Source organism: Ixodes scapularis, unplaced genomic scaffold, assembly GCF_016920785.2.
Source record: "Ixodes scapularis isolate PalLabHiFi unplaced genomic scaffold, ASM1692078v2 PGA_scaffold13__105_contigs__length_92229423, whole genome shotgun sequence".
NCBI classification, from domain to species: domain Eukaryota; kingdom Metazoa; phylum Arthropoda; class Arachnida; order Ixodida; family Ixodidae; genus Ixodes; species Ixodes scapularis.
This window is the reverse complement of record NW_024609839.1, coordinates 63,056,273-63,078,963: the sequence shown is the minus strand read 5'-3', so window position 1 is coordinate 63,078,963 and position 22,691 is coordinate 63,056,273. Positions and strand designations below refer to the sequence as shown.

The 22,691-nt window shown below is 43.7% G+C and overlaps 2 protein-coding genes across 2 annotated transcripts; both read left to right on the top strand.

Annotated features, from left to right (window-relative positions):
• The first annotated feature begins 6,024 nt into the window (after positions 1-6,024).
• On the top strand, positions 6,025-8,696 carry LOC115309287 (BMP-binding endothelial regulator protein-like). Its single transcript, XM_040217681.1, has 4 exons — positions 6,025-6,048; positions 6,189-6,324; positions 7,602-7,793; positions 8,479-8,696. Exons 1-4 carry the CDS (start codon positions 6,025-6,027, stop codon positions 8,694-8,696), a joined length of 570 nt encoding a protein of 189 aa, XP_040073615.1.
• Positions 8,697-13,344: 4,648 nt separating this feature from the next.
• On the top strand, positions 13,345-21,104 carry LOC120846060 (collagen alpha-6(VI) chain-like). The gene is made up of 2 exons (XM_040217683.1): positions 13,345-13,778; positions 20,789-21,104. The coding sequence occupies exons 1-2, from the start codon at positions 13,345-13,347 to the stop codon at positions 21,102-21,104; spliced, it is 750 nt and encodes a 249-aa protein (XP_040073617.1).
• The last annotated feature ends 1,587 nt before the right edge of the window (positions 21,105-22,691 follow it).

The window sequence follows — 22,691 nt, the reverse complement described above, 5'->3', positions numbered from 1 at the left end:
TCTCTTCCCAACGCCTATATACCGAGTCTTGTACGAAAATCACCCCGGGCACGATGTACTGTGTCGTGTAAAAGAGATGGGAATTCCTCCTGGGATCAAAACATTGTTTTTCAAATTGCATTGTTCTATTTTACCCACCAAGGTATGGTTGCAGAAGAGGGGTATCTTTGTCCCATGGGCTGTAAACTGTTTTTTGTGTAAGGAGCCCGAAACTGTTGAGCACATTTTTATCAACTGCTAGGACGCAAATTTTGGGGGGGAAGTGTTGCAGGAAATTTTACAAAAAAAAAACCTAAATATTACACCACATTCTATTCGTTTTCTGCCCGTAATGCCAGGGGAGACCGTTGGGTATGACCTCATTATGCTCCTTTGTTTATACAGCGTGTGGAAATCCCGAATGGACGTGCGAAATGCCGTTCAGACCCCGAAGTCTGTGCACTGTTATTTCATTCAACTAGGAAGCACAAGTCAACAGCGTGTACGAAGGTCGCGACACAAAGCCCGATTGGGTGCCATTGTTTAACAAATTGTTACGAATGAAAGAACCCTAGTGATAAATGAGGGACCTATTTTAGTAGTGCGATATTTTTGTGTGCTATGACTCTCCGTTTTTGTTTCCCTTGCAATAAAGAAAAAAAAATTCTGCTGTGGTCGAGAGGTTAGAGCGCGGGCACTTGACGTCGCGGCGTGAATGTCCCGGGTTCAAATCGCGAAAGAAACTCTCTTTTTCTTGTATTTGACTGCAATCCCACTAAGAATGTAGGCAAGGCCCTATGAGCTCTATAAAATTATTGGGCTGGTAGTTCTGACTCATCAGTTCATTGTTCATGACCTCGGCGGAAGAGCGCATATATGTCTCTGGATTTCTTTACCAACTTCCCCTACGCCTCCTGCATCTGCCGTACACTCCGCGGAAAGTTTACAATATCTTCCCATGCCCGTCTCTTCGTTTGCCAGATAACTATGCTGCTGAATTTCTCTAGAATTTGTTGTTCCCATATTCCAACTGCTCTAATTAATTCCATTTGTTGATCCAAAGTCATTTTAGGTGTTTGGGTTAGAGATATGGTTTGCGATGTCGACTCCCGATTCATTTTTGCATTCGGTTGTGGTCATCCGCTATTCTAATCAAAGTTCAAAGAGTAATGTGTTAATATTACAAAACGATTGCCGCAGCAATATGTAAAGAGAAAAATTTACCTTTTATCACATTCCCTGCAAGTAAAAGTATGATCTCTTTTATTTCGGTTTTATCACTTTCTCAGAGGTTTGACTTGCTGCCTTGCCTGTAGGATTTCGCTCAATCAATGCATCCACAGCTGCTAATCTTTATTACTTTTTGCTTATTTTGTAAAAGTCTCTTTTTAATTGCCACAACTGCAGTTTTTATTAGTACTAAATAGGCGTCTCCTGTTATTGAAAGGAGTCGTAGCAAGAGCGTTGCATTTTAAAAACACAGGAAATTAGAGTTGCCGGGGAAAGGATGCTTGTTTCGGCTCCGTTCGTGTGAAAGCCATACCGATACTGTAACCTTCGTTTCCTTTTAATGAACATTATGAAACGACTGTATTAGCACGTTAACTTGCCTTGATCTTTTTTTTTTTCTTCCCGGTGTTTCGATTGAACAGGTGGGAATAATAGTAAAAACAGTGTAAGGCGCAGTAGTGCAAGTGGATGATTCGGAAAAAGGATCAGTTAATAAATGACACACACACACACACGCACGCACGCACGCACATACGCACACACACACGCACACACACGCACACGCACACACGCACACACACACGCACACACGCACACACTCGCACACGCACACACACGCACACGCACACGCACACACGCACTCGCACACACGCACACACACACGCGCACACACGCACACGCACACACGCAAACACGCACACGCACAAACGCACACACGCACACGCACACACACACACGCAAACACACACACACACACACACACACAGAAGTTCCTAGCGCGATTTGAACCCGGAACTTTCACGCCGCGTCGTCAAGTACCGGCGCTCACCGGCGCTGGCGGAGGTATATGAATATACTGCCACCGCTTTTATCTCGCGTAGTTTTTCCTTTATTTTGGCTCATATTTACCCCCCTCCCCCCCTGGCCGTAACTTTACCTGCCGCTTCTATAGTATAAAGGGGTGGCCAATTCCACTCCAGTTAAAAGTCCCTGCAGTCAGTTTCTGCGAGTGAAGTTATGTGCTTGAAGCGATACAGATTTCTCCGCCATTAGGCGGGGACGCTAGATACTTCCTTGTCCCCATGGAGCTGGTCACGTGACAGAAAAATCCCTGTTGGCCGCAGCGGCGGCCGCGTCCGCAAGATGAGCAAACCGGCCCTGGGGTCCTATGCTACACAGCATAACCAAGCGGAACCAAGGAATTGGGACAATGCTTTCTGCTGAATAGGTCAGTGCCGCGCCACTGACAAATCGCAGCAGATGGCGTTGTCCTAGTTCCTCGCTCACACTTGGTCACGTTGTGTAGCATAGAGCGCCTGGTCTAGAGACTTGAGTGTGATGCAATGCCCTAACGGTTTATGCTGTTTACATGAACGCACTGAATGCGATAATTGGAGTCGATGGATTTAGTGTTCTAATGAGAGTACCCGTTATGGGGGGGGGGGGCCCTTGTACAAATGGACCAACACGCTGCTCTGACGTCACGCTCCTGCGGTGGCGCTATTGTTGCCACGGCGCATGCGCAGAAGCTTCACCTCATGCGAATCTGGTTTCTGTGCTTGCGCAGTGCCCACACCTGGTGTGGGCAAATGCGGGCTTGTTTGTAAACAGCGTGTCGGTCTATAGCTAGTTGTACAGTCGGGAACAAAAGTTTCTGTACCACAGGAGCGTTGGCCGATATGCATCATTGCGCCCTCTGCTGTCGAGCCGGTGCTTGGCGGATGTGCATCCTTCCATACTCGCAGGGATGCCGATTCTTTAGTTTCTGGGCAGCCACGCTGCGATTCTCAATAACTTGCCGTGTGGCGCCGCTTCGAAAGCATCCGTAGTTAGCTGCGCCAAAGATTGGCGCTAAGTAGCGCTGGCCTGGCTGGCAGCGTCTCTGAATCAGCGGGACAGGAGGATTAGCCGATCTAATATGCCGCCAACTCAGGTCAAACATGGAGTCTCCCACTTTTCTTTTATGCTGCTTTTACACTGGCGTTCAAATCGCAAGTGCAAACCAGGTTCGCTCGTTTTCGTCATCAAATCTACGTGAACTGCCTCGCAAATGATGATGACGATGATGATGATTGGGGTTTTATGGCATAAGAGCAACTTAGGCCACATTGCGCCAAACAAAGGTTTTTCCAAGGGGCTTAGAGGTGTAAACTGCCTCGCAAATATGGTTCAAGCTCCAATGTGAATGAGGCATTACTGCCACCCATATTGCTCCGGCCGTGCTACCGGCCTTTCATGCTCAAGAATGCCTTTCAATAACCGGCAAACCATTTTGTGTTTATTCAGCATAATACCCAACTCTTCCTCTTTTTTTTCAAAGGTCAAAGTAAACGATTATTCCACGTCAGAAAGCCTGAATGACTCGGCTCCTGGTATTTTACAATATTCAGCAATATTCTCAGTGTGACCTGCCTTTAATGTGTACGAGTCTTCTAGTTTCAAGTGCACTTGACGGTAACATTGTCGTAAGGGCCAAAAGTCTTGTATGATAATTGGTCATCATATTGTTCGTTATCAGGTAAACAAAGTTACCACAAAAAGCGGCTTGCGCCACCGCCTCCGAGATCGGCGACTACTTCTTTCTTGCTGCAGGCGCAGCCAGCCAGGAGTGCCGGCATGGCTTCATAGCATGGATCCCGTGCGCAGCTTGGCGCGGATATTTCTGAAGCGGCAATGCGGGGCACATTTTAGAGAATCGCACCGCGGCTGCCGAAAACGAAAGAATCCGCATCCCTGCAAGTACGAAAGGACACGCCTGCACCAAGTGCCAGTCTCGACGTGCCATCAGAGGGCGTAGCAGGGCATATAGGCCACCGCTCCTGTGGTCCGGAAAATGCTGTCCCCGAGTGTGCATTTATATCCCGTTATATTCCAATCCCGTCAGCCCATTGTCTCGAATGCAAGGCTTGCATTCGAGACAATGGGCTGACGGGATTGGAATATAAGGGGATATAAATGGCGAGTTCAGCCCGATTTCAAATTATTATACTTGATTTTTGCATAAAGAGGAAGTACGGGAAAGGAGGAACACAGCACAGCCTAGTTAATGAACATCTTACATCTCAAACCAATACTCATGCTGTGACGGACAACATTGACAAGGGCTCTGAAATCTGATCATCGGGTCTTTCAAAGGTGGTTCGAAAGCAGGATACACGAATTGAAACCATCAGCATACTTAAATAAGTATTGAGTAAATCCATGCTCGTTTACCACCTCCGGGCAGTCACGGGCTGTAAGGGCAGATGGGGAAGACCCTGACTGTACCTTGACACAGCTGGCCACATCAAGAGTATCAAGTTGCTGTAAGAGAAGCAAAACGTGTGCACCTTAACACATGTCAAGCTAAATAATAAGGTATTTTAGAATAATGTATGCAATTTTAGCCCATGCTAGCACTAAATTTGGCGCTTCTTAGCGCACGCTGTGCCAGAGTGTTTTAGAATAGCGTTTCTCCACCGCAACGAAAAAGCCTAAGCACCGCGTGCTTGCAACGCCACAAAGGTACAGCAACACTATTTATTTTGCACACGAAATCCTGTAACCTGAAAAAAAAAAACAAGTTTCTTGGTTCAGAGGAACATTTTAAATTCGTTTAAATATGAGAATGCAACAGAAGCGGTCGACAGGTAATGTCCATTCGCGTCGCCTAGGCAAGAAAGGTCTCGTGTACTGACCTTCGCACACTGTATACCTTCACTGAGAAACATTCGTGTGTCGCAAGCAGCAAGCTGTCGGCGATCGTTGCCCACCTTGCTGGGTCCTCTTAAACGTTTCTGACGTGCACCTCCTATAGGAACGCAATGTCGCCCTGCGTTGTACATCGCAGTTGAGATGATCTGGTGAGGGTCTAGGACAACTAGTCGAAAGCTAACTCGTCGACGGTCAACTCATCGGCAGTTCATTCACCCAATAGGCTGATTTTTCATAGGGCAATTCGTCGCAGGAAAACTTGTCGCACAGGCTAACTGGACGCTGCTTTTTAGAAGCCAAAAATATATATTTTTTCCCTGACATTTTAAAGCAAATACTGCGCTATAGTAATCACTAAAATCCCGCAAGGTAATTGACCCCCAGAGTGGCCTTTTTGTCGAAAATAACAACTTGCCACTTTCGCCATTTTCGCAATCCAGCGCGCACTTTTTTTTTTGTTGTTGTTGGAGGGGGGGGGGGGGGGGGGGGAATTGTGGCGGAGGTGGCTGGGATGCTCATGACCAGAGGAAAGAGGGCTGTGGCCCCATTAGACTCCTCTTTCGCTACGCCACTGCAGTGAAGGACGGTCACTACGTTGCACATGTATCTTTGGGGCGCGTGTTAACCTACCCGGCCCACCCGTTCAAGCCGCTTCGCGGCGACAATCTACGACGACTTGTTAAAAAAAGTAGGAAAGAAAATTAACAGAAGGACAATCCCGAGATGACACATTTTTCAACTTGTCTCAAGGTTCTTTCCTGTCTTCGCTATCTTGTGATATATTTTATCACAAGAGGGCGAACCGAAAACCCTCTTGTGATATTTTATCACAAGAGTTTTTTTTTTTTTTATACGATTACATCCTAAAATACCACGTGGGAAGATAAAATGACCACGACGTTTCACCTCGCTCCTTGCCAATTCGTCCAATGCACTTTGTTTTGTTTTTTTACTCTTCCGATACTCCGAGTTTCGCTATTCTTTGGGATTCTTATATTGGTTTGCCATGATCGGTTGCCCTCGTGTTCTGTAGGAGAGTGAACTCTGGGATCTTCTGTACAGTGGACTATCTGATTCCCATAAATTCCAACACTTACATCACACTGAGTGAAATTGTTTTACATGGCAGGTTACTTCCAGATTATGGTACATAAATTAGTTGTTTTTTTATATACTATAAAAAAAATTTCTACCCCCCCTCCCCGAAAAAAAAAAAGTTGTATTTTTTTAGTGGCGTCTGTGGACAGTGCTTTTTTAATTCTTGACGGCAACTTACCGTTTTGTAGGAATACGTAAGCAGTTGGGAGGTTCCGACTGGGAGGAAGACCCGGGGCAAGTATCCGGAAAGCTGCAGAAAGCGATCACACGGAGATGTCAAGCGCGCCATGGACATGTGCAACGCGCTCAAGGAAGCACACCTATGTGCTACGATAGGACATCAAACGTAAAAGAGCCTCTACCGTGCCCTGTAGAAGTAGCGGATGTTGAAGTTGATAAGACACAATTCATTTTTGCTTATGACTTGGACACAATTGGATTTCAGCATTTAATTAAAAGTGCGGAGATTCGTGACGATTCTTGAATAAATATATAAAATAGATAAAATCGCAAATTGAACAGAGGGAGGAATAGCATGTACGGGTTGTAAACGTTTTTTTCCTTAGTTTGTTTCTAGTCTGCACTTGTTGAATTCGTTCCTGATGTAATACATTTCCTAGGCTAGAATGAAATTCGGCATACCACACGGGCAAACCACATGTCCAGCTTTTTTTGGATATAAAGCCGCATCTGTCCGACATGGGCAGGTTGACAGAGATTTCTCTGTTCCTCAACTGGAATCACGGCAAACGTGTCCACCATCTCATCAAGACCTTTTGTTTCTCTGCATCTGGTCTGATTTACATTTAAAAGATCCTCTCACAATTTATATCAGTTCCCAAGTTCATGGTTGGGAGGTAGATTAAGACATTTGTTTTTTCTGCAGCTGAAATCTAGGCTACATTCAAAATATACCCCGAGCAATTTATATCAGTTCCCGAGTTTATGATTGCGAGGCAGATTCAATTTGCTCGTACGAAACTTAAAAGCCCGCAATAAAGTGTAAAGTGTTCATTAATATCTAAGGATCAGCGCAAAGGAAGTCGTACAGTTGTGCTGGCCCAAAATATAATGCGGCTTATTGTGTTAACCACGATCGTCGTGCCTTTGGAATGTTGATATTTCGTTCCACGAACGTCCAACAGAGAACCATATAGAGATCCTAGATTTCCAACTGCACGACCGGGGTCACGTGGTTAATGGGCCGCGTTTGCAATACCAGCTGCGAGGAGGTGTCGAACACGTTGATCGTCTGCAAATGCCTCTTCCTTTCCGCCTGCTTTCCTTCTCTCCAAATCAAAACGCAGCTCATTCGCACTTCTGAGGCGTCTGCCATTCAATTGCAAACGCTCTCCACGTTTGAGATGAACCCTCTCTTCAATCTACGCTCTGTAAGTACACACAACTCCAGGTTGTATACTGCTTCCTTCAGGTGGCGGATAAGATAGTGTTCTTGGAAACAACATAAAGTTACGAGTCGGGTGGTAAACTCAAGTGATTCATTGGATACAAGACATGAGGCTGCAGCAATCGTAATGAGAAATGCATTGCTCCCAAAAAAAGAAAGAAATGAACTGAGATCAGTCATGGTTTTTCCTCAGGTTTCAGGGGCCGTCACTTCCACGTGTGCTACAAGCATGTCAAGAACCTGCAGGCTGTTGTCGACGGGTGTATGGACCACATGTGCTCGTGCCACCGGAACAGCCTTTGCTACTGCGATGCTTTTGCATCTTTCAAGCTGGCCTGCGAGAGGCATAACGTCACCTTTAATAAGATGGCCGGAGGGGAGTGCGGTGAGTAGGAAGCTATAAGTAGTTTGTTTTATGCATTAAGTTTTTTTTTTTTTTAATGTTTTTAGATATAATAACAAGATTCGCTATTCTACATTATTTTGTTTGAAACGAACGAAACTGACACCGGAATGTTCTGATTTTCGCAGCCAAACGCGTTCTGTTCCGAAAGAAAAAAAACCTCTAGAGAAGCAGCAAACGTCCTTAAACAACTCAAATGTAAAATTGCAAAACAATTACAATTTCTGTATAAAACTTTCTTGTTAATCTTTTAAACATTTGAAAAGTGGAAGAAGCGATTGGAGAGATTTAGAACAGGCCGCACTGATAATTCAGGTAAGGCCAGCTGAACCAAAATAAACATACACACAAAGACCATAAATACCGCTCGACTAACAACTGACTTTTCTTTTTCCTCTTCTTCTATTAGATTTCCTCTTTTCTAGTTTATTCTAGTTCAGCTGGCCTTATCTGAAGTACGAACCAACCAGGTCAACCTAAGACTATTAAACACTGATAAATTACCCCTTGATATCTAATCCCTATTCCACAAAACTTGCGAAGCTAGGTGACACAAAAAAGAAACCTACTTTTTTCAAGCGTGTTGTCTGCGGATTGAGGAGACGCGGTAAAACAGCTTGGCATCAAGCAAAAATTCTACTGCGTTTCTATATTTTGTTTCTTGAAGAACGTCAGTGTCCCCAGGGAATGACATTTGACGCCTGTGGCCCGGCGCGTGTAAAGAGGTGTCATCCATACTCCTTCGAAGTCATGGACACATGCATGCCCGGCTGCTACTGTCCGTCTGAGAAACTGTGGGAAAACGGAAAATGCGTCGAAAAGAAGAAGTACTGTGCCGCGTACGAAACGTTTCTGAGGGCAATGGGGTCATCAAAAAAAGTGTAGTGTCGGCCTTCAGAATCGTTCATCACATCACACGACCACGTCACTCATTCTTCATTGATCACTGTTCGAGGTTTCATAAATGGACCTGAAAACAAAAATAGTGAACTGAAAATTAAAGCGTGATTGCACCAGACTTGTGCCTATCTTAAATAATATACTGAAGATACTATAGTTCAAATACTTTTTGTATTATTTTGGCATCGGGCAAATACATTTATTCTAGAGTATTTGCTACTCTATCTTAATTAAATTTCTCACTATCTTGTACTCAGTATCTCAAATACATTTTGCAACCTTGAAAAAAAAAAAAAAAACTCGCTCTAACCATTTAGGGAACTAGGGATCGTCTGTCTCCAGGGTAAAGCTTAACCAATTGCAAACTAAGAGCCAAGCGATTGAACCCCCCCCCCCAAAAAAAAAAGACACGAGAGAAATTCTGTCTCTAAATGACAGCAAAAAACCAAATGTATCACCCCAAGTACGCCAGCCTCTTTGCGTCCTCTTGCACTCTAGTTCACTTTTTTAAAGTTGTTTTTCAAGGCTACGACACGTTTGGAATTAGCAAAGCGTTTGTAACGTAATCAGGATTTTACACTCAGACCCCACATTTTCTCTGGAGCTAGAATAATTTTATCAGCGGAAGATTGTTACGCCAACTGGCTGTAGGATTACAATAAACCATTTTCGAATATCGCCGGCTCAGGGGGTAGCAGTATAAAAATGCGTGAACACGTTTTCATGCGAGAGCAGCCACACCCTCGTCCAAAGAAGTTAGATCAGTCTCGCTGTATAGAGCTGCGGTGACCTATAGATTGGGCTTCCCCAAATCTCCCCATGTGCCTATTGTGGCTTTACGTTTTCTCCGTAGCGAGTTCAAAAGTGTTTCTTCCATCTCCTTCCGAGAGAGCGCATGGTTTCATCTTCCGAATCATCGGAACCAGTTGTGCCCCAGGTGGAGTAATTTATGAACTAGTGCCGCAACTAAGGCGCTTCATGAAGGTCATCACGACCACAGCAAAATGTGTTTTTCAGAAAAGTGATCACAAATAGAGCACCCCCTCGTGACTTTTAATATTACATCACCGGCTTGGAAATCTTGCCAAGTATCTTCAAATGTAATTCAATTACTCTTTCAAAGCATTTACACTCTTCTCAAGATAGTTCGTAATAAAATGGACTTGAATACTACTCTAAATACATTTTAAAATGCGTATCTAGTATCTTGAATATTTTCGTTGAGTATTTGACACAACACTGGATTGAACTCACGGAGTCGCTGTCTGATTTACGAGAATTCACTGAATCCGGCGAAGATCTTGAGTGCATATACGTACCCGAGACCCAAAATAAAGGTTCTTAAACGCTCCCTAAAAAAAAAAAAAAAAGAATGTGACAGTACATTAGTTTTGTTCAAGGTTTTGTCCACGTACCGATATAGAGCGAACAAGAGACCCTCTAAAAGAACGCAGGGCTTTGTGAGTTAGAAGAGTGTGTTCCTACCAATATGAGTAGATACTGAGGGAGAGGGGGAGAAGAGAACGGGCGGCGGCGACACAGCGCCCAACTCTGACTGGATTGATTAGAGGGTAGACGCGAAGGTAACTGCATGGTAAACGCCGAACGCCAGCGTTTGGAGAGGAGGGTGGCTCCTCTCCAGCGCTCGCTGGGCTAAAGTTGAGAGAGGGGGAGGGGCGGAGTTTCCACTTCACCTGCCACCGACTATAACTTCCGATTTGTAAGGCATCTGAAGAAACTGCGCGTTTTCAAGTGAGCCATAATATACATTACACGCTACTTAGATCAGTGACAAAACTGCACCTGTAGGAAACGAAGTCATAGTAGGGCTGTCTAAGGGGAAAAAATATCTCCGACGTTTTCAGACATTTTTTTATGGTCTCATAAAAATGCTTACCTCTACGAACAAGGTGGGGTGGTGTTGTGCTAGTTGGTGATGCATAACTTAATGAGTGTGTGTTTTTTTTTTTACGCAAGGTATCCACCGCTACCATCTCGTGAGTATTGCATAAATATAATATAATTATGACTCTAGTGTTATTTATGAGCTCTGGTGAGCTTAATTCTAGAAATAAACTGTTGAATAAAATTATGTCAATGTCTTCTGAAACTCAGGCCGACAGAGCTAGAATGCCTTCATTTCAAATACGGCTGAAATGTACCATTGAAAAGGGCGTCATGTTCGCCGGCGTAATAGGTATGTAAATGTCGCAACTACTATAAAAAACAGCAATCGAGTATTGACCAATGCTCTAACATTGTAATAGCTGTTAACAGGTTTAAAGGGAAGCTGAAGCACTTTTGAAAAAAACAAATATAGTTATGAGCGCACTTTTATAGCTTCTTATCCCGTGAGTTCAGTTATCGCATTTATATTGGGCAAAGTGTAAACGTAAACCGCATTTATCGTGTAAAATACGTGCAGCGATTGTAGCCGGGCGTGCAGCGACTGTAGCCGGGCATGCAGCGATCTTCTCTGCCACCTGTTCTCTGTCCAAAGCGTCGTAACGTCATTGACGCCATCCCCGCGCCAGCTTAGGCTGTGTTCCAAACCTTACTCGAATGGATCCGATTCATCCCTGCCGATCATCTCACGTGACACGACAAATACAGCAACGCTAGACGTGGGTAGGTATTCGAACGCCAAGGTACCAAACCTCTACCCTACAGAGTGAGATCGAGTCAATCTTGGAACACGGCCTTAGTAGCGAGCAAAGGCCATCTGACCCCACTGATGACGTCACTTTTGCTAGTTTGTATCTCCGCTTTCCCTCGTCGCGCCGCAACGGGCGGGTCCACGTCGAAATTTTAACTGGCTATTTCTACTCTCCTACTAATATGACCGAAGCATAACTTAAGAAGCATTATTTCTAAGCTCTCTAGATCACCGCTTTTACTGTTTGTCCGAATTCCAAGTGCCTCTTCAGTTTCCCTTTAAAGAGTTACTTAATTTTTTTTTTTTTTCAGTGTGCGACGCAAAAGCAATATTCGAGGTGGTTAAAAGATGACGATGCAACGAAGTTTGAAAAGAAGACAACCGATAAAAGTGATAAGAGGGCGACCGGAACGCTCAGCATTACCCTCGCCTTCTTACCATTGCCATAGTTTATTTTTCTGCGAGTGGTTCTAACGATTTATAAATAACACTTTACGCAGACACCTATGTGTAAAGAAATTAGACTCTTTCGCACACATACTAGGTGTAATAAGTCGATCGATAGCAGCCGTTATTTATAAAATAATGTAAGGGGAAACGTGTCATATCCTTACGCTTAGCAAGCGGAACATCTTTTAGAGTGTGCCCACTAATCATGCCTACCAGAGCTCGGTGTTTACCAGCGTGGTCTCGTCTTCGCCTCACTCACAGTTTCTACACCCGCCTAGCTCTCGATTCAAGACTGTTTTAGGTGAGACTTAAGTTGCCTAAACTTCGTATGAGAATAAAAAGAAAAGCGGCCGCTACAAGCGCGGGCGCGCTGACTTCAGCAGGGCTCGCCTTGAAACCGTTCTTGAGGACAGTAGGAATACTGAAGGTGTAGCTACGATTTCACTTCCGCTTACGGGAAAATGAAGCTTGCTGACTTGGCGCCATCACTGAGGGGATTGCAGTCGGGTGTACGCTAAGAAAGATGTCGCCATGTTTATATCTGTTCAAAGCACAGACGCCTGCGATCCCGGCTGTTAACATTCATCCGACAGCCAGTGGGAGGGTGGGCTGTTCGTCGAACCGCAGGCCTGCACTAGGGGTGCAGAGCACCTTCGGGCATCTCCCAGTAGAGAACTTTGTTCCGGAATGTAACCGAATCATCGATTGCTCATAATGGTCGCACAGTATCGCTTTAAGAACCACAAATATAGTGGCAATGTGGGTTCCAATTCTTTACCTCAAATCGCGTAATTAGCCTTTTTTTTTTTAGAGGCGAGAGTGGTATTAAACTATGCTGTATTGTTTTTATTGATCTGCTTTTTACATCACGTATAGAATGAAAATATATTATGATTTAATTCTTATACTTTTTTGCTCAAAATTCGCTAAATAAATTATTTTTCGAAGACTTGAGTAAGCAGTTGAGCGAAATGTTTTTTTTTTTATTGCTGTGTTATTTTAATTTTCGTGTGAAAGTATTCCGACCTTGTGGGAGAGCTGAAGATCAATACATTTTACCCAAAAACTTGTCATAATATGAATTGCAGCATAGAGACGCCTGATTATAGTCGAGGCACAATCAGTGCTATGAGTTACTAGGTCAGCCTATCGAGATCATTATTTGATATATTCCTTCATGACTTGCCAATTGATGCGATTAATTCGGGATTGCATAGCGCCATGAAAACAAAAAGAAAAAAAAATCGCACAATGGCTGACCACACAAATTCTGCTCTGCAATGGCACTCTACAAAACCAACGCAGCTTTGAGGCTCCAGTTCGTCCCGTGTTGTCAAAATCTCTTTAAAGTGCCAAGAACCCTGGGAGGGGTATCCTGTTCCCGGGATTACACGCGGTTGCGACGTCACTTCAAAAGGACTTCCATTTTATCTAGTCTAAAGGAGTCGAAATCTAACACGTCTAGCGATAAAGGCTGCGTTTGCCTTTCGCGGTGAGCCTTTACCAGAACTCCGCCGACGTTCCAAGATGCGGTCGGCAGGTCTGGTTGCCGTACTGCTTCTGTCTTTGGCGTCGAGTCCCACAACCTGCCGTGAGATTGATCCCGAACTGCGAACCTTTGTGAGCACGCTAGAGCGCTACTCTACAACGAAGAACGACGTCATTTTTCTTCTTGAGTCTGGAAACATCGAGGCCGACCATTTTTCCGATGCACTCTTCTTCACCGAGACGCTAGCTCGGCTGTTCATCGTGTCTCCGGAGTACTCGAGGCTAACCGTCATGACGTCCTCCGACCAAAACTTGGTTCACATCGACCAAGTGAGAAACATTGATGACGCTAACATGTGCACTTTTGCACATGATGTGAAATGGATACAGCATCGCTCAGGTAACACCAAGACCCGGGAAGCGTTGGAACATGCGACGACTATTCTGAGAGACGCTAGACATGGTGTCAACAAGTGAGTCTAAGGCTGTGCTATCCACGGTGGTTATCCTGATTGCTTAGGGCTTGTTTTAACTAAAACAAGAACGTTATTCAAAAAGCAAAAGTAAATATTCCTTATCAAATAACGACAGAGATGCCCACAGGCTGTTATAGTGATCAAAATCTATGGTTCTTCGGGGAACTTTCAGGTTATGCTATTGCGGAATAAGGAGCCAATGAAAACTCACATTTTGCGCCCGTTGTGTTTTATGGTATTCACGGTATAATGTGTTAATATTTGGCACATTACACCAAATCGATGTTTTCCGGTATATTTTTTTCTTGTTCTACTTTTTGGTGTCTTGAAACAAATCTATTTCGTGAATGAACTTCCGTAGGAAGCATTTAAACATACGAAGCTCAGAAGGCGACTCACGCCAGTCTGAACCGTTATGTAAGGTGCACTATCAGAGAAAAAAAAAATAATAATATATATATATATATATATATATATATATATATATATATATATATATATATATATATATATATTGCATTGCTCGGCAAACTACACTTTAATGATATAAAATATCTCAGAATGAGAAATGTTTTGTAAAAAAGAGCTGATAATTTCAAAATACCTCTTATACACTACACCCTAAGAAATTCCTGCGCGCCTACTCACGCGCCCAACACTTGAAGAGCCAATTTCTGCGATCTACGAAATCAGCTCAGCGAATTATGAGGCGGAACATCTGTTTAGACCTCAAAATTAAGTCTGCGCTGTGGCATTACGCAATGCAGGCATGACGTTTTGCTTTGCGTAATGCCACAGCGAAGTTTTAATTTTCAGGTCTAAACTGATGTTCCACCTCATCATTCCCAAAGTTGATTTCGTAGAACGCAGATATTGGCTCTATGAGTGTTTTGCGGGTAAGCACACGCGCACGAATTACTTAGAGTGTAGTAACACTTGCATTATTTACTGCAGTCACGCCTAAGCGCACTTACGACGCTAACTCTTACAACTTCTCGTGGCTATGCAGTAAAAGGTATGGTCGCTCGTGCACAGCCGCATCTTGAGTGCCCAAGAAAGCTAAGCACATGCACTCTCCATTTCTAAAATAGCTGTTCGTGAGCTTAGTTATGCAAAACCGCAGTCACGGGTGACTTAACCGCGGTTAAGGGTGCCCGAGTAATTAGGGCATTATGGTGTTTACTATTGATTCGGTGGTCTTGAGGTTAGTCCCCAGATTCCGAAAAAGCATTGTCTATAAGTTACAATTAATAACAATTTAGATCATTTTTAGATGCACCATAACAATAAAACATGCGCGCACATATCAAAATGGCCATCCTTGAATTGCACGCAGTCCTAAGGACATGTGTTTATTTAAAACATGTGCTGACAAGCGCTGTCTTTTTTTTTTTTTTGTCCGTTCTGCCTGACCTTTATGAGATGGACTCAGTGTACCTATATGGCATCTTAAAAAAAGGAGGTAAACACTTGCGATATTATCAAACGTAATTTTTGGAAACTGACGTTGCACATCAAAGCCCAGTAGAAATCAAAAGTGTAACACGAATTACAAAGTTTTACGTTAAAATTATAATGCAATTAAATGCAAAGCTGCAAGCGAGCTGGACAAGACTAACGAAAATAATCCCTGGGGAAGGGCAACAAGAGGGACAAGAGACAAACACAAATATCCAAACACAACTGGTGTTTGGTGAGCGACCGAAAACATCCGCCTGGTCCGGGTATCGAACCCGGGACCTCTCCTTTACAGGTGGAGCGCTCTACCAAGTGAGCTAACCAGGGGTTAGACGTCAGTAGAGCAAACGGGTTTTATCAGCCGCGTCCAGTCTAACACCAACAAGGGTGAAGCTTGCAGTTTTAAGGTTATAATTATAATGCAATTAAATGCAAAGTTGCATTTAGTTGGAGATTTGTGTTTGTCCTTTGTCCCTCTTGTTCCCCTTCTCCAGGGATTAATTTCGTCAGAGTTTTACGGTTCTCTGTAATGCGAAAGTAGAGCGCAGCTCATGAGGTATTTTGATTTTGCGATATGCCCTGGTTGCGAATTTGAAATAAATACATAAATAAATAAATAGGTAAATATATATATATATATATATATATCAGTGTGTCGAACCGAAAAAAATACGGGTTCGATTACGGTTCAGGTTCAGGTAAATTTATTTTGTTCCGGTTCAGTTCCGGTTCGATTAATTCGATCCGCGAACCGGTTCGCGAACCGGTTCGGAAATTATAAATGACAAATTGCAACATCAAAATAAATTACAAATAAAACATCTGAAATCAGCACATACGAAACGGGATACATCGTAGTGTAAGGCTCAGGGATTTCTACCAGGAATGGTTTCTTTATGTGCACTCAAAGGTTACCTCACCGACGTTTACGCATTCGGACTTCATCTAATTGGGTCCGACGCAGTAGCTGTAAAATCCGTGACCTCCTTACAAACCCACTTACAAGTAGAACTCGCTAACTATCCCGCCACCTCGGCGTGTAAGCAATTGAAGGAACAGTGGGGAGAAAATACAGCTTTCTTTATTTGAACTAGCCTTAGGTGACTCAAATTAGACCCTTAAAGAAGTATTCATTAAACAAGATACGGAATATGAAAAACACTTCACTGAACGCAACGCCAGAAGGACGTAATAGGATAAATATTAAAATAGAAGAGTTCGCTGTCTCACAAATATGTTAGCTTCTAAGTGCCTATACGAAACCGGATGCATTATTATCAAACTCCACAGCCTTTTCTTTTCTCTTTCCGATGGAAGCAAGCTTCAAGAACTCGCGCGTTCTAGAAACGTGTTATGAAATGAGAACACAGCAGCATTTAGGATTTACGAGATTGTAAAAAAATAAAATCCGGTGACGCGATTTTTTTTTTTCTTTTGCACAGCTTTTTAATTCTTTTTCTTCCGTGCAAGCCGCGACCAGTGCAATACTGGTTCCTATGTCAAGATTCATAGATGCAGCGTTTGTCAAGATTCATGGATGCAGCGTTTATATTCCTAAGACTGAGTGGAGAAGAAAAATATGTAAGCGAGGTGTGTGTCAGTCACTCAGTTGACGGCACCTAAAAACAAATGGCATTGATAGCACATTCATTGTCAACAGCGCGTGGCCGAACCGTTTTGACATGAGCCGGTAACCGTTATTTTTTTCCCGGTACAGTTCCGGTTCGGGTTTATCGCGATAACAATATAACGGTTCGGGTTCGGGTTCAGTTCCGGAAAAAATACCGGTTCGGTTCCGGTTTTCGGTTCGGTTCGGTTCCGGTTCGACACCCTGATATATATATATATATATATATATATATATATATATATATATATATATATATATATATATATATATATACACACTGCGTGCAGACTGCTTCACCCAAGAGTGACTAAAATTCCTAATATTAGTGCTTTCGAGGAAAACGGACAATTTTTCAAAAAATGGGCGATACTTGGTAATTAGTGCGATAATTAACTAAAATTACTACTTAACATTTTAATTACAGAAAGTAGACATATGGTTCCAATTAGAAACTTACTGAGCGTCATCAAAAACACCTAAATGAGTCATTATCCCTAAGACTTTCAGCGCGTGAGAAGCGTAGTAGTACAATAAAGTTACCACTCGTGTAACAGGTGCAAGGCTAGCAGTTGCGGGAAGGCACCCGCGCGATTTTTCCGTCAAGGGACAGATGAGCGGCAAAAACTGGCGCTGCATGCGCGCTGATTTCCATAGCAACAGCCCAGGACGCTGTGACGTGAACCTATGCCCAGCCGCCACGTCACGGCGTGCGCCCAAGTTGGCATGGAAACGGCCGCGCGGCGCCCGTTTTTGTCGCTCATGTGTTCCCTGCTTTACGACAGCCCCAGCCTTGTACCTGCTCCACGAGTGGTAACTTTAAAGGCGCCGTGCAACGATTTTAACGTTGAAAGAATTTGCATCTTCTGCTTTTGATATTGTTCACCTTGTGACTAATGACAGAAAACACACCTCTTTTCATCCAAATGTTGCGATTCCGCCGCGTAATAGCGAGGCAAAACTTAGAATATTCCCCGACCTGCACCCGCGAGCGGCGGCCATGAGAAACACGCGCCATGATATCAGTGAATATCTTGTAGAAAGATAGCAAGTTGTGCGAATACCTGCTCGATGAAAGGTAACTTTTCTATAAATCTTGTCATTTTAACATATATATATATATCAGGGTGTCGAACCGCAACCGAACCGAACCGAAAACCGGAACCGAACCGGTATTTTTTTTCCGAAACTGAACCCGAACCCGAACCGTAATATTGTTATCGCGATGAACCCGAACCGGAACTGAACCGGAAAAAAAAAAATAACGGTTACCGGATCATGTCAAAACGGTTCGGCCACGCGCTGTTGACAATGAATGTGCTATCAATGCCATTTGTTTTTTAGGTGCCGTCAACTGACACACACCTCGCTTACATATTCTTCTTCTCCACTCAGTCTTAGGAATATAAACGCTGCATCCATGAATCTTGACAAACGCTGCATCCATGAATCTTGATATAGGAACCAGTATTGCGCTGGTCGCGGCTTGCACGGAAGAAAAAGAATTGGAAGGCTGTGCAAAAAAAAAAAAAAAAAAATCGCGTCACGGGATTTCATTTTTTTACAATCTCGTAAATCCTAAATGCTTCTGTGTGCTCATTTCATAACACGTTTCTAGAACGCGCGAGTTTTTGAAGCTTGCTTCCATCGGAATGAGAATAGAAAAGGCTGTGGGAGTTTGATAATAATGCATCTGGTTTCGTATAGGCACTTAGAAGCTAACATATTTGTGAGACAGCGAACTCTTCTATTTTAATATTTATCCTATTACGTCCTTCTGGCGTTGCGTTCGGTGAAGTGTTTTTCATATTCCGTATCTTGTTTAATGAAAACTTCTTTAAGGGTCTAATTTGAGTTACCGAAGGCTAGTTCAAATAAAGAAAGCTGTATTTTCTCCCCACTGTTCCTTCAATTGCTTACACGCCGAGGTGGCGGGATAGTTAGCGAGTTCTACTTGTAAGTGGGTTTGTAAGGAGGTCGCGGATTTTACAGCTACTGCGTCGGACTCAATTAGATGAAGTCCGAATGCGTAAATGTCGGTGAGGTAACCTTTGAGTGCGCATAAAGAAACCATTCCTGGTAGAAATCCCTGAGCCTTACACTACGATGTATCCCGTTTCGTATGTGCTGATTTCAGATGTTTTATTTGTAATTTATTTTGATGTTGCAATTTGTCATTTATAATTTCCGAACCGGTTCACGAACCGGTTCAGCGCCCCGAACCGGTTCGCGAACCCGTTTACGGATCGAATTAATTGAACCGGAACTGAACCAGAACAAAATAAATTTACCTGAACCTGAACCGTAATATATATATATATATATATAATATATATATATATATATATATATATATATATATATATATATATATATATATATATAAATGCTTCAAAAACCTGGTATCATCGACAAAACTTTTATTATACGGAGGTTTAGTGGCGCCATCTATCCTAAGTACACAAAACCGTCAGCTCTATCTGCTACCGCGAACAGCCGCCAGAATCCAGAGGGGGAGGGCGACAGGGCCGGGCGGGTATGGCCGGACCTGGATGAGACTTTCCTCCCTTCACCATATTGTTCGCGCGGCGCCCGCCAGCAGGTGGTCACGCGGTCGCGAGCGGATGAGTTCTCGCTGCTCACTGATGGCTCTGAAAAGAGAACTTTTCCGGGACCCCGCGCGTACCCCATCAACGTCACTGCTCACGGGACCCGGAAGACGATGTACGAGTTCAAGCATAAGTAGGCGGCGTTAGTAGTTCACGGCGCATGAAAGGGTTATTATGGGGTTATTATAAAGGGTTACTATTAAGAAATAAAGGCGGACTCTCCTCGTCACTCGCTCGTCGATCGAGTCTACTGTTTGTTTGATCTTATGCTGAAATAAACGCCGTATGGATTACCTCTGCATCGTCTGGTACGTATGCTTTATTTCTTGAGTAGGTCCCCTATATTTCTTTTGGTAGTAGGCAACATTACAGGTAGAGCTAGCGCAGGTACCCTGCCAGGTCCGCGGTAGTGTGTTGACTACGCAATTAGGCTCCCGACGTCTCTATAGGCTTTAGTGATGGTAATTCACAGTGTCAAAAGCTTTCGATAGTTCACGCGACTGTGTTAGTGGGTACAAAAGCCGACACTTTGGTCGAGCAAGAGTGGGTCCCGAAGTTCTATGGGCAAAGACTAACAAGGCAGCGAGCGTCGCGCTGTGGCACCCCAAATAATAAACAAACTCTTATCCGAACCAAATCACCCGAGCGAAGCCCGTTAAGATTACGAGTCAATTCTTTTCGCGGCGGATTCAAGTGACGGACGTGAGCATCACGTTTCTTCGTTGATTTGACTGCTTCAACGCTAGGACTACAGCACCTTGGACGACTCACCAGCGACAGATGCCATCTTGTTTCGAAAGCCACCGACGTCGCGTCAGCGTCGCGTTGCGATTAGTTGCTGCTTCGCGGTTCGCGAACGCGTTTGAGGTAAATCGGTCCCGAAGCGGTCGGCAAAAACGCGCTCCAACCGCTCGATCCTATAGCCGCTTTGCGGTTGAGAACGCGCGTATCCGCTTCGCGTTTGCGGATCCACTTCCAGTGTGAACGCGCCATAAGAGCTCCACTGTGAAATGCGTTGTATTAGTAACACCGACGCTGTTTTCGATGGGAGGGTCTTTACAGTTAATTGTGTTTATGACTTATCTTGATATTCTGTAACACCTATTGATTGATTTATCAAAGTTTCCCCTTCTCTACAATATTGTAGACTATTCTTGTTCTAGATACTTTCGCTCATGTATCACAAAAGATTTGGGCTTTTATCGGCAGCTTCAAGTGAGTCATGTATGGGAAACCGATGCTTCATAATGCACTGTCGGAAATATTCCCAAACAAGCTGAATTACCACTAAAATAGGCAATTTCTTTTTTCAGAATCATAATTTTGATATCGGGTGCATTGTCGAACGGCGGATCTGAAACTTACACTGCTGCACTCTCACTCAAAGATGACGGTGTTATTATTTTCTGTGTTGGAGTCGCCGATGTCAACCAGCAGAAACTGTCGACTTTGGCTACTACAACTTCTCACGCGTATTTCTTCAGTAGCTTCGAATACATCAGAAGTGCCAGCCGCAGTCTTCAAAGAGGCAAGCCAGTTTTGATTATTCCTAATCTTAACAACCACAAAACACGTCATAGTGTCTATATTTGGTATGTAATTACCGGGATCGTCGAAACTCGCTTTTAAGGGTGCCTGCAACGATGTTGGATAGGAATGTTTCCGACTTCACAGAAACCTACCAGCACTTGTGAAACCAGGGTACTTGCAACTTTCACGGCCTATGGGGGCGCGCTCGTTCCAATCAAGATTGCTGTAGTCTGGATGAGCGTCGTAGAACTGCAGTACGAGGTTGGGCCTGCGACGCGTAATTCTAGTTTTGGGAAATACGACCGATATAAGAGCGTTACCTCATTCATCCACGTCAGGAAGGTGTAAATGAGCACCGTCATTTAGAAGCCTTTGGTCCAGGAGGTAGAGTGCGCGGGGGGATCGGTGGCCGAGTGGTCTAGCGCACACCAGCTCGGAGCACGTGGAGCGAAACCTCGCGCTGCAGAACCCAGGGATCTTGGGCTCAATCCCCACACCAGCCCGTTTCGATCTGGAGGAACATCTTACCGGCGTGCGGTCGTGTATCAATACTACGTGGTGCACGTTAATGACCCCAGGCTAGCGGGTATACTGCACTGCTCATCTACAGCGAGTGACTCGCCGCAACTTTAAATGGCTGACCAACTACACGCTGTATAAATATCCCCATAACCCAATTTTTAGATAGTGCGCGATTCTCATGCAACGATACCACCATGGCTCAAACTTGTGAATAATCGCGACCAACACCAATAACCAAGGGCGTCTCATGGTCGCGGTGAAATGCTGTTATTCAAAGCGGCTTTTTTTTTTTCACTCCTTCGGAAAACGTGATGACGTAATCACAAAAATCGCAATGTTGCACCAAATACCGTAGAGGCTAATACAGGAAACTAATACAGGCAAAATGGGAGACGGAAGTAGAAAGCGATCCTGCCGGTATGGAGTGGACAACTCGCCACTTTCCCCGGAAATGAATCAAGTTGGTGTGACCCACTAGACAAATTGATAGTCTATGAAATATTTCCTTTTTTTGATGGAGCATAGGGAGCATAAGTTCGTGATATTGGACCTCTTGGTATTTTGATGACAAAATGCAGTGTGTTGTATAGACCAGTCAGGATTTGCATAGCAATTTTGTACAATTTTAATAATTATTACACTTTTCTGAGCTTGTTGATTTATTTGTTTTATTCCTACCGAAACATGTCTTATTAGATGTCATTGGCTCCAAGTGACCATAATTAGAAATAGGCATCAATTTTTCATAAGATGGACTTGAAATTACTCTAAGTGACTAGAAGTGATTAATAATGATAACTATGTGATTTTTTGTTTGCTTACACTTATGAACGGCTTCAAGTAGCTTCTGTTGGCTATTAGCATCTTCTTTGGCCAGATTGAGCTTAAATGGCTGCCAATGGCGATTGATGAGATAATTCACAATTATCTATTTCGGTATTGGTGAATGCATATGACTTCAACTGGCTATTATTGGCTATCAGCCTCCGCTTTTATATATATTTGCTAGATATGGGGCTACAAATATCAATAATCAGTACTGAAAATTGAGCTATTTCTGTTTATAAACTGGAATGACTTCTGGTGGCTATTGTTGGCTATTAGAATATATTTCTGACCAGATTGGCTCAATGGCTACTAATGGCTGTTAGTCAGTATAACAGC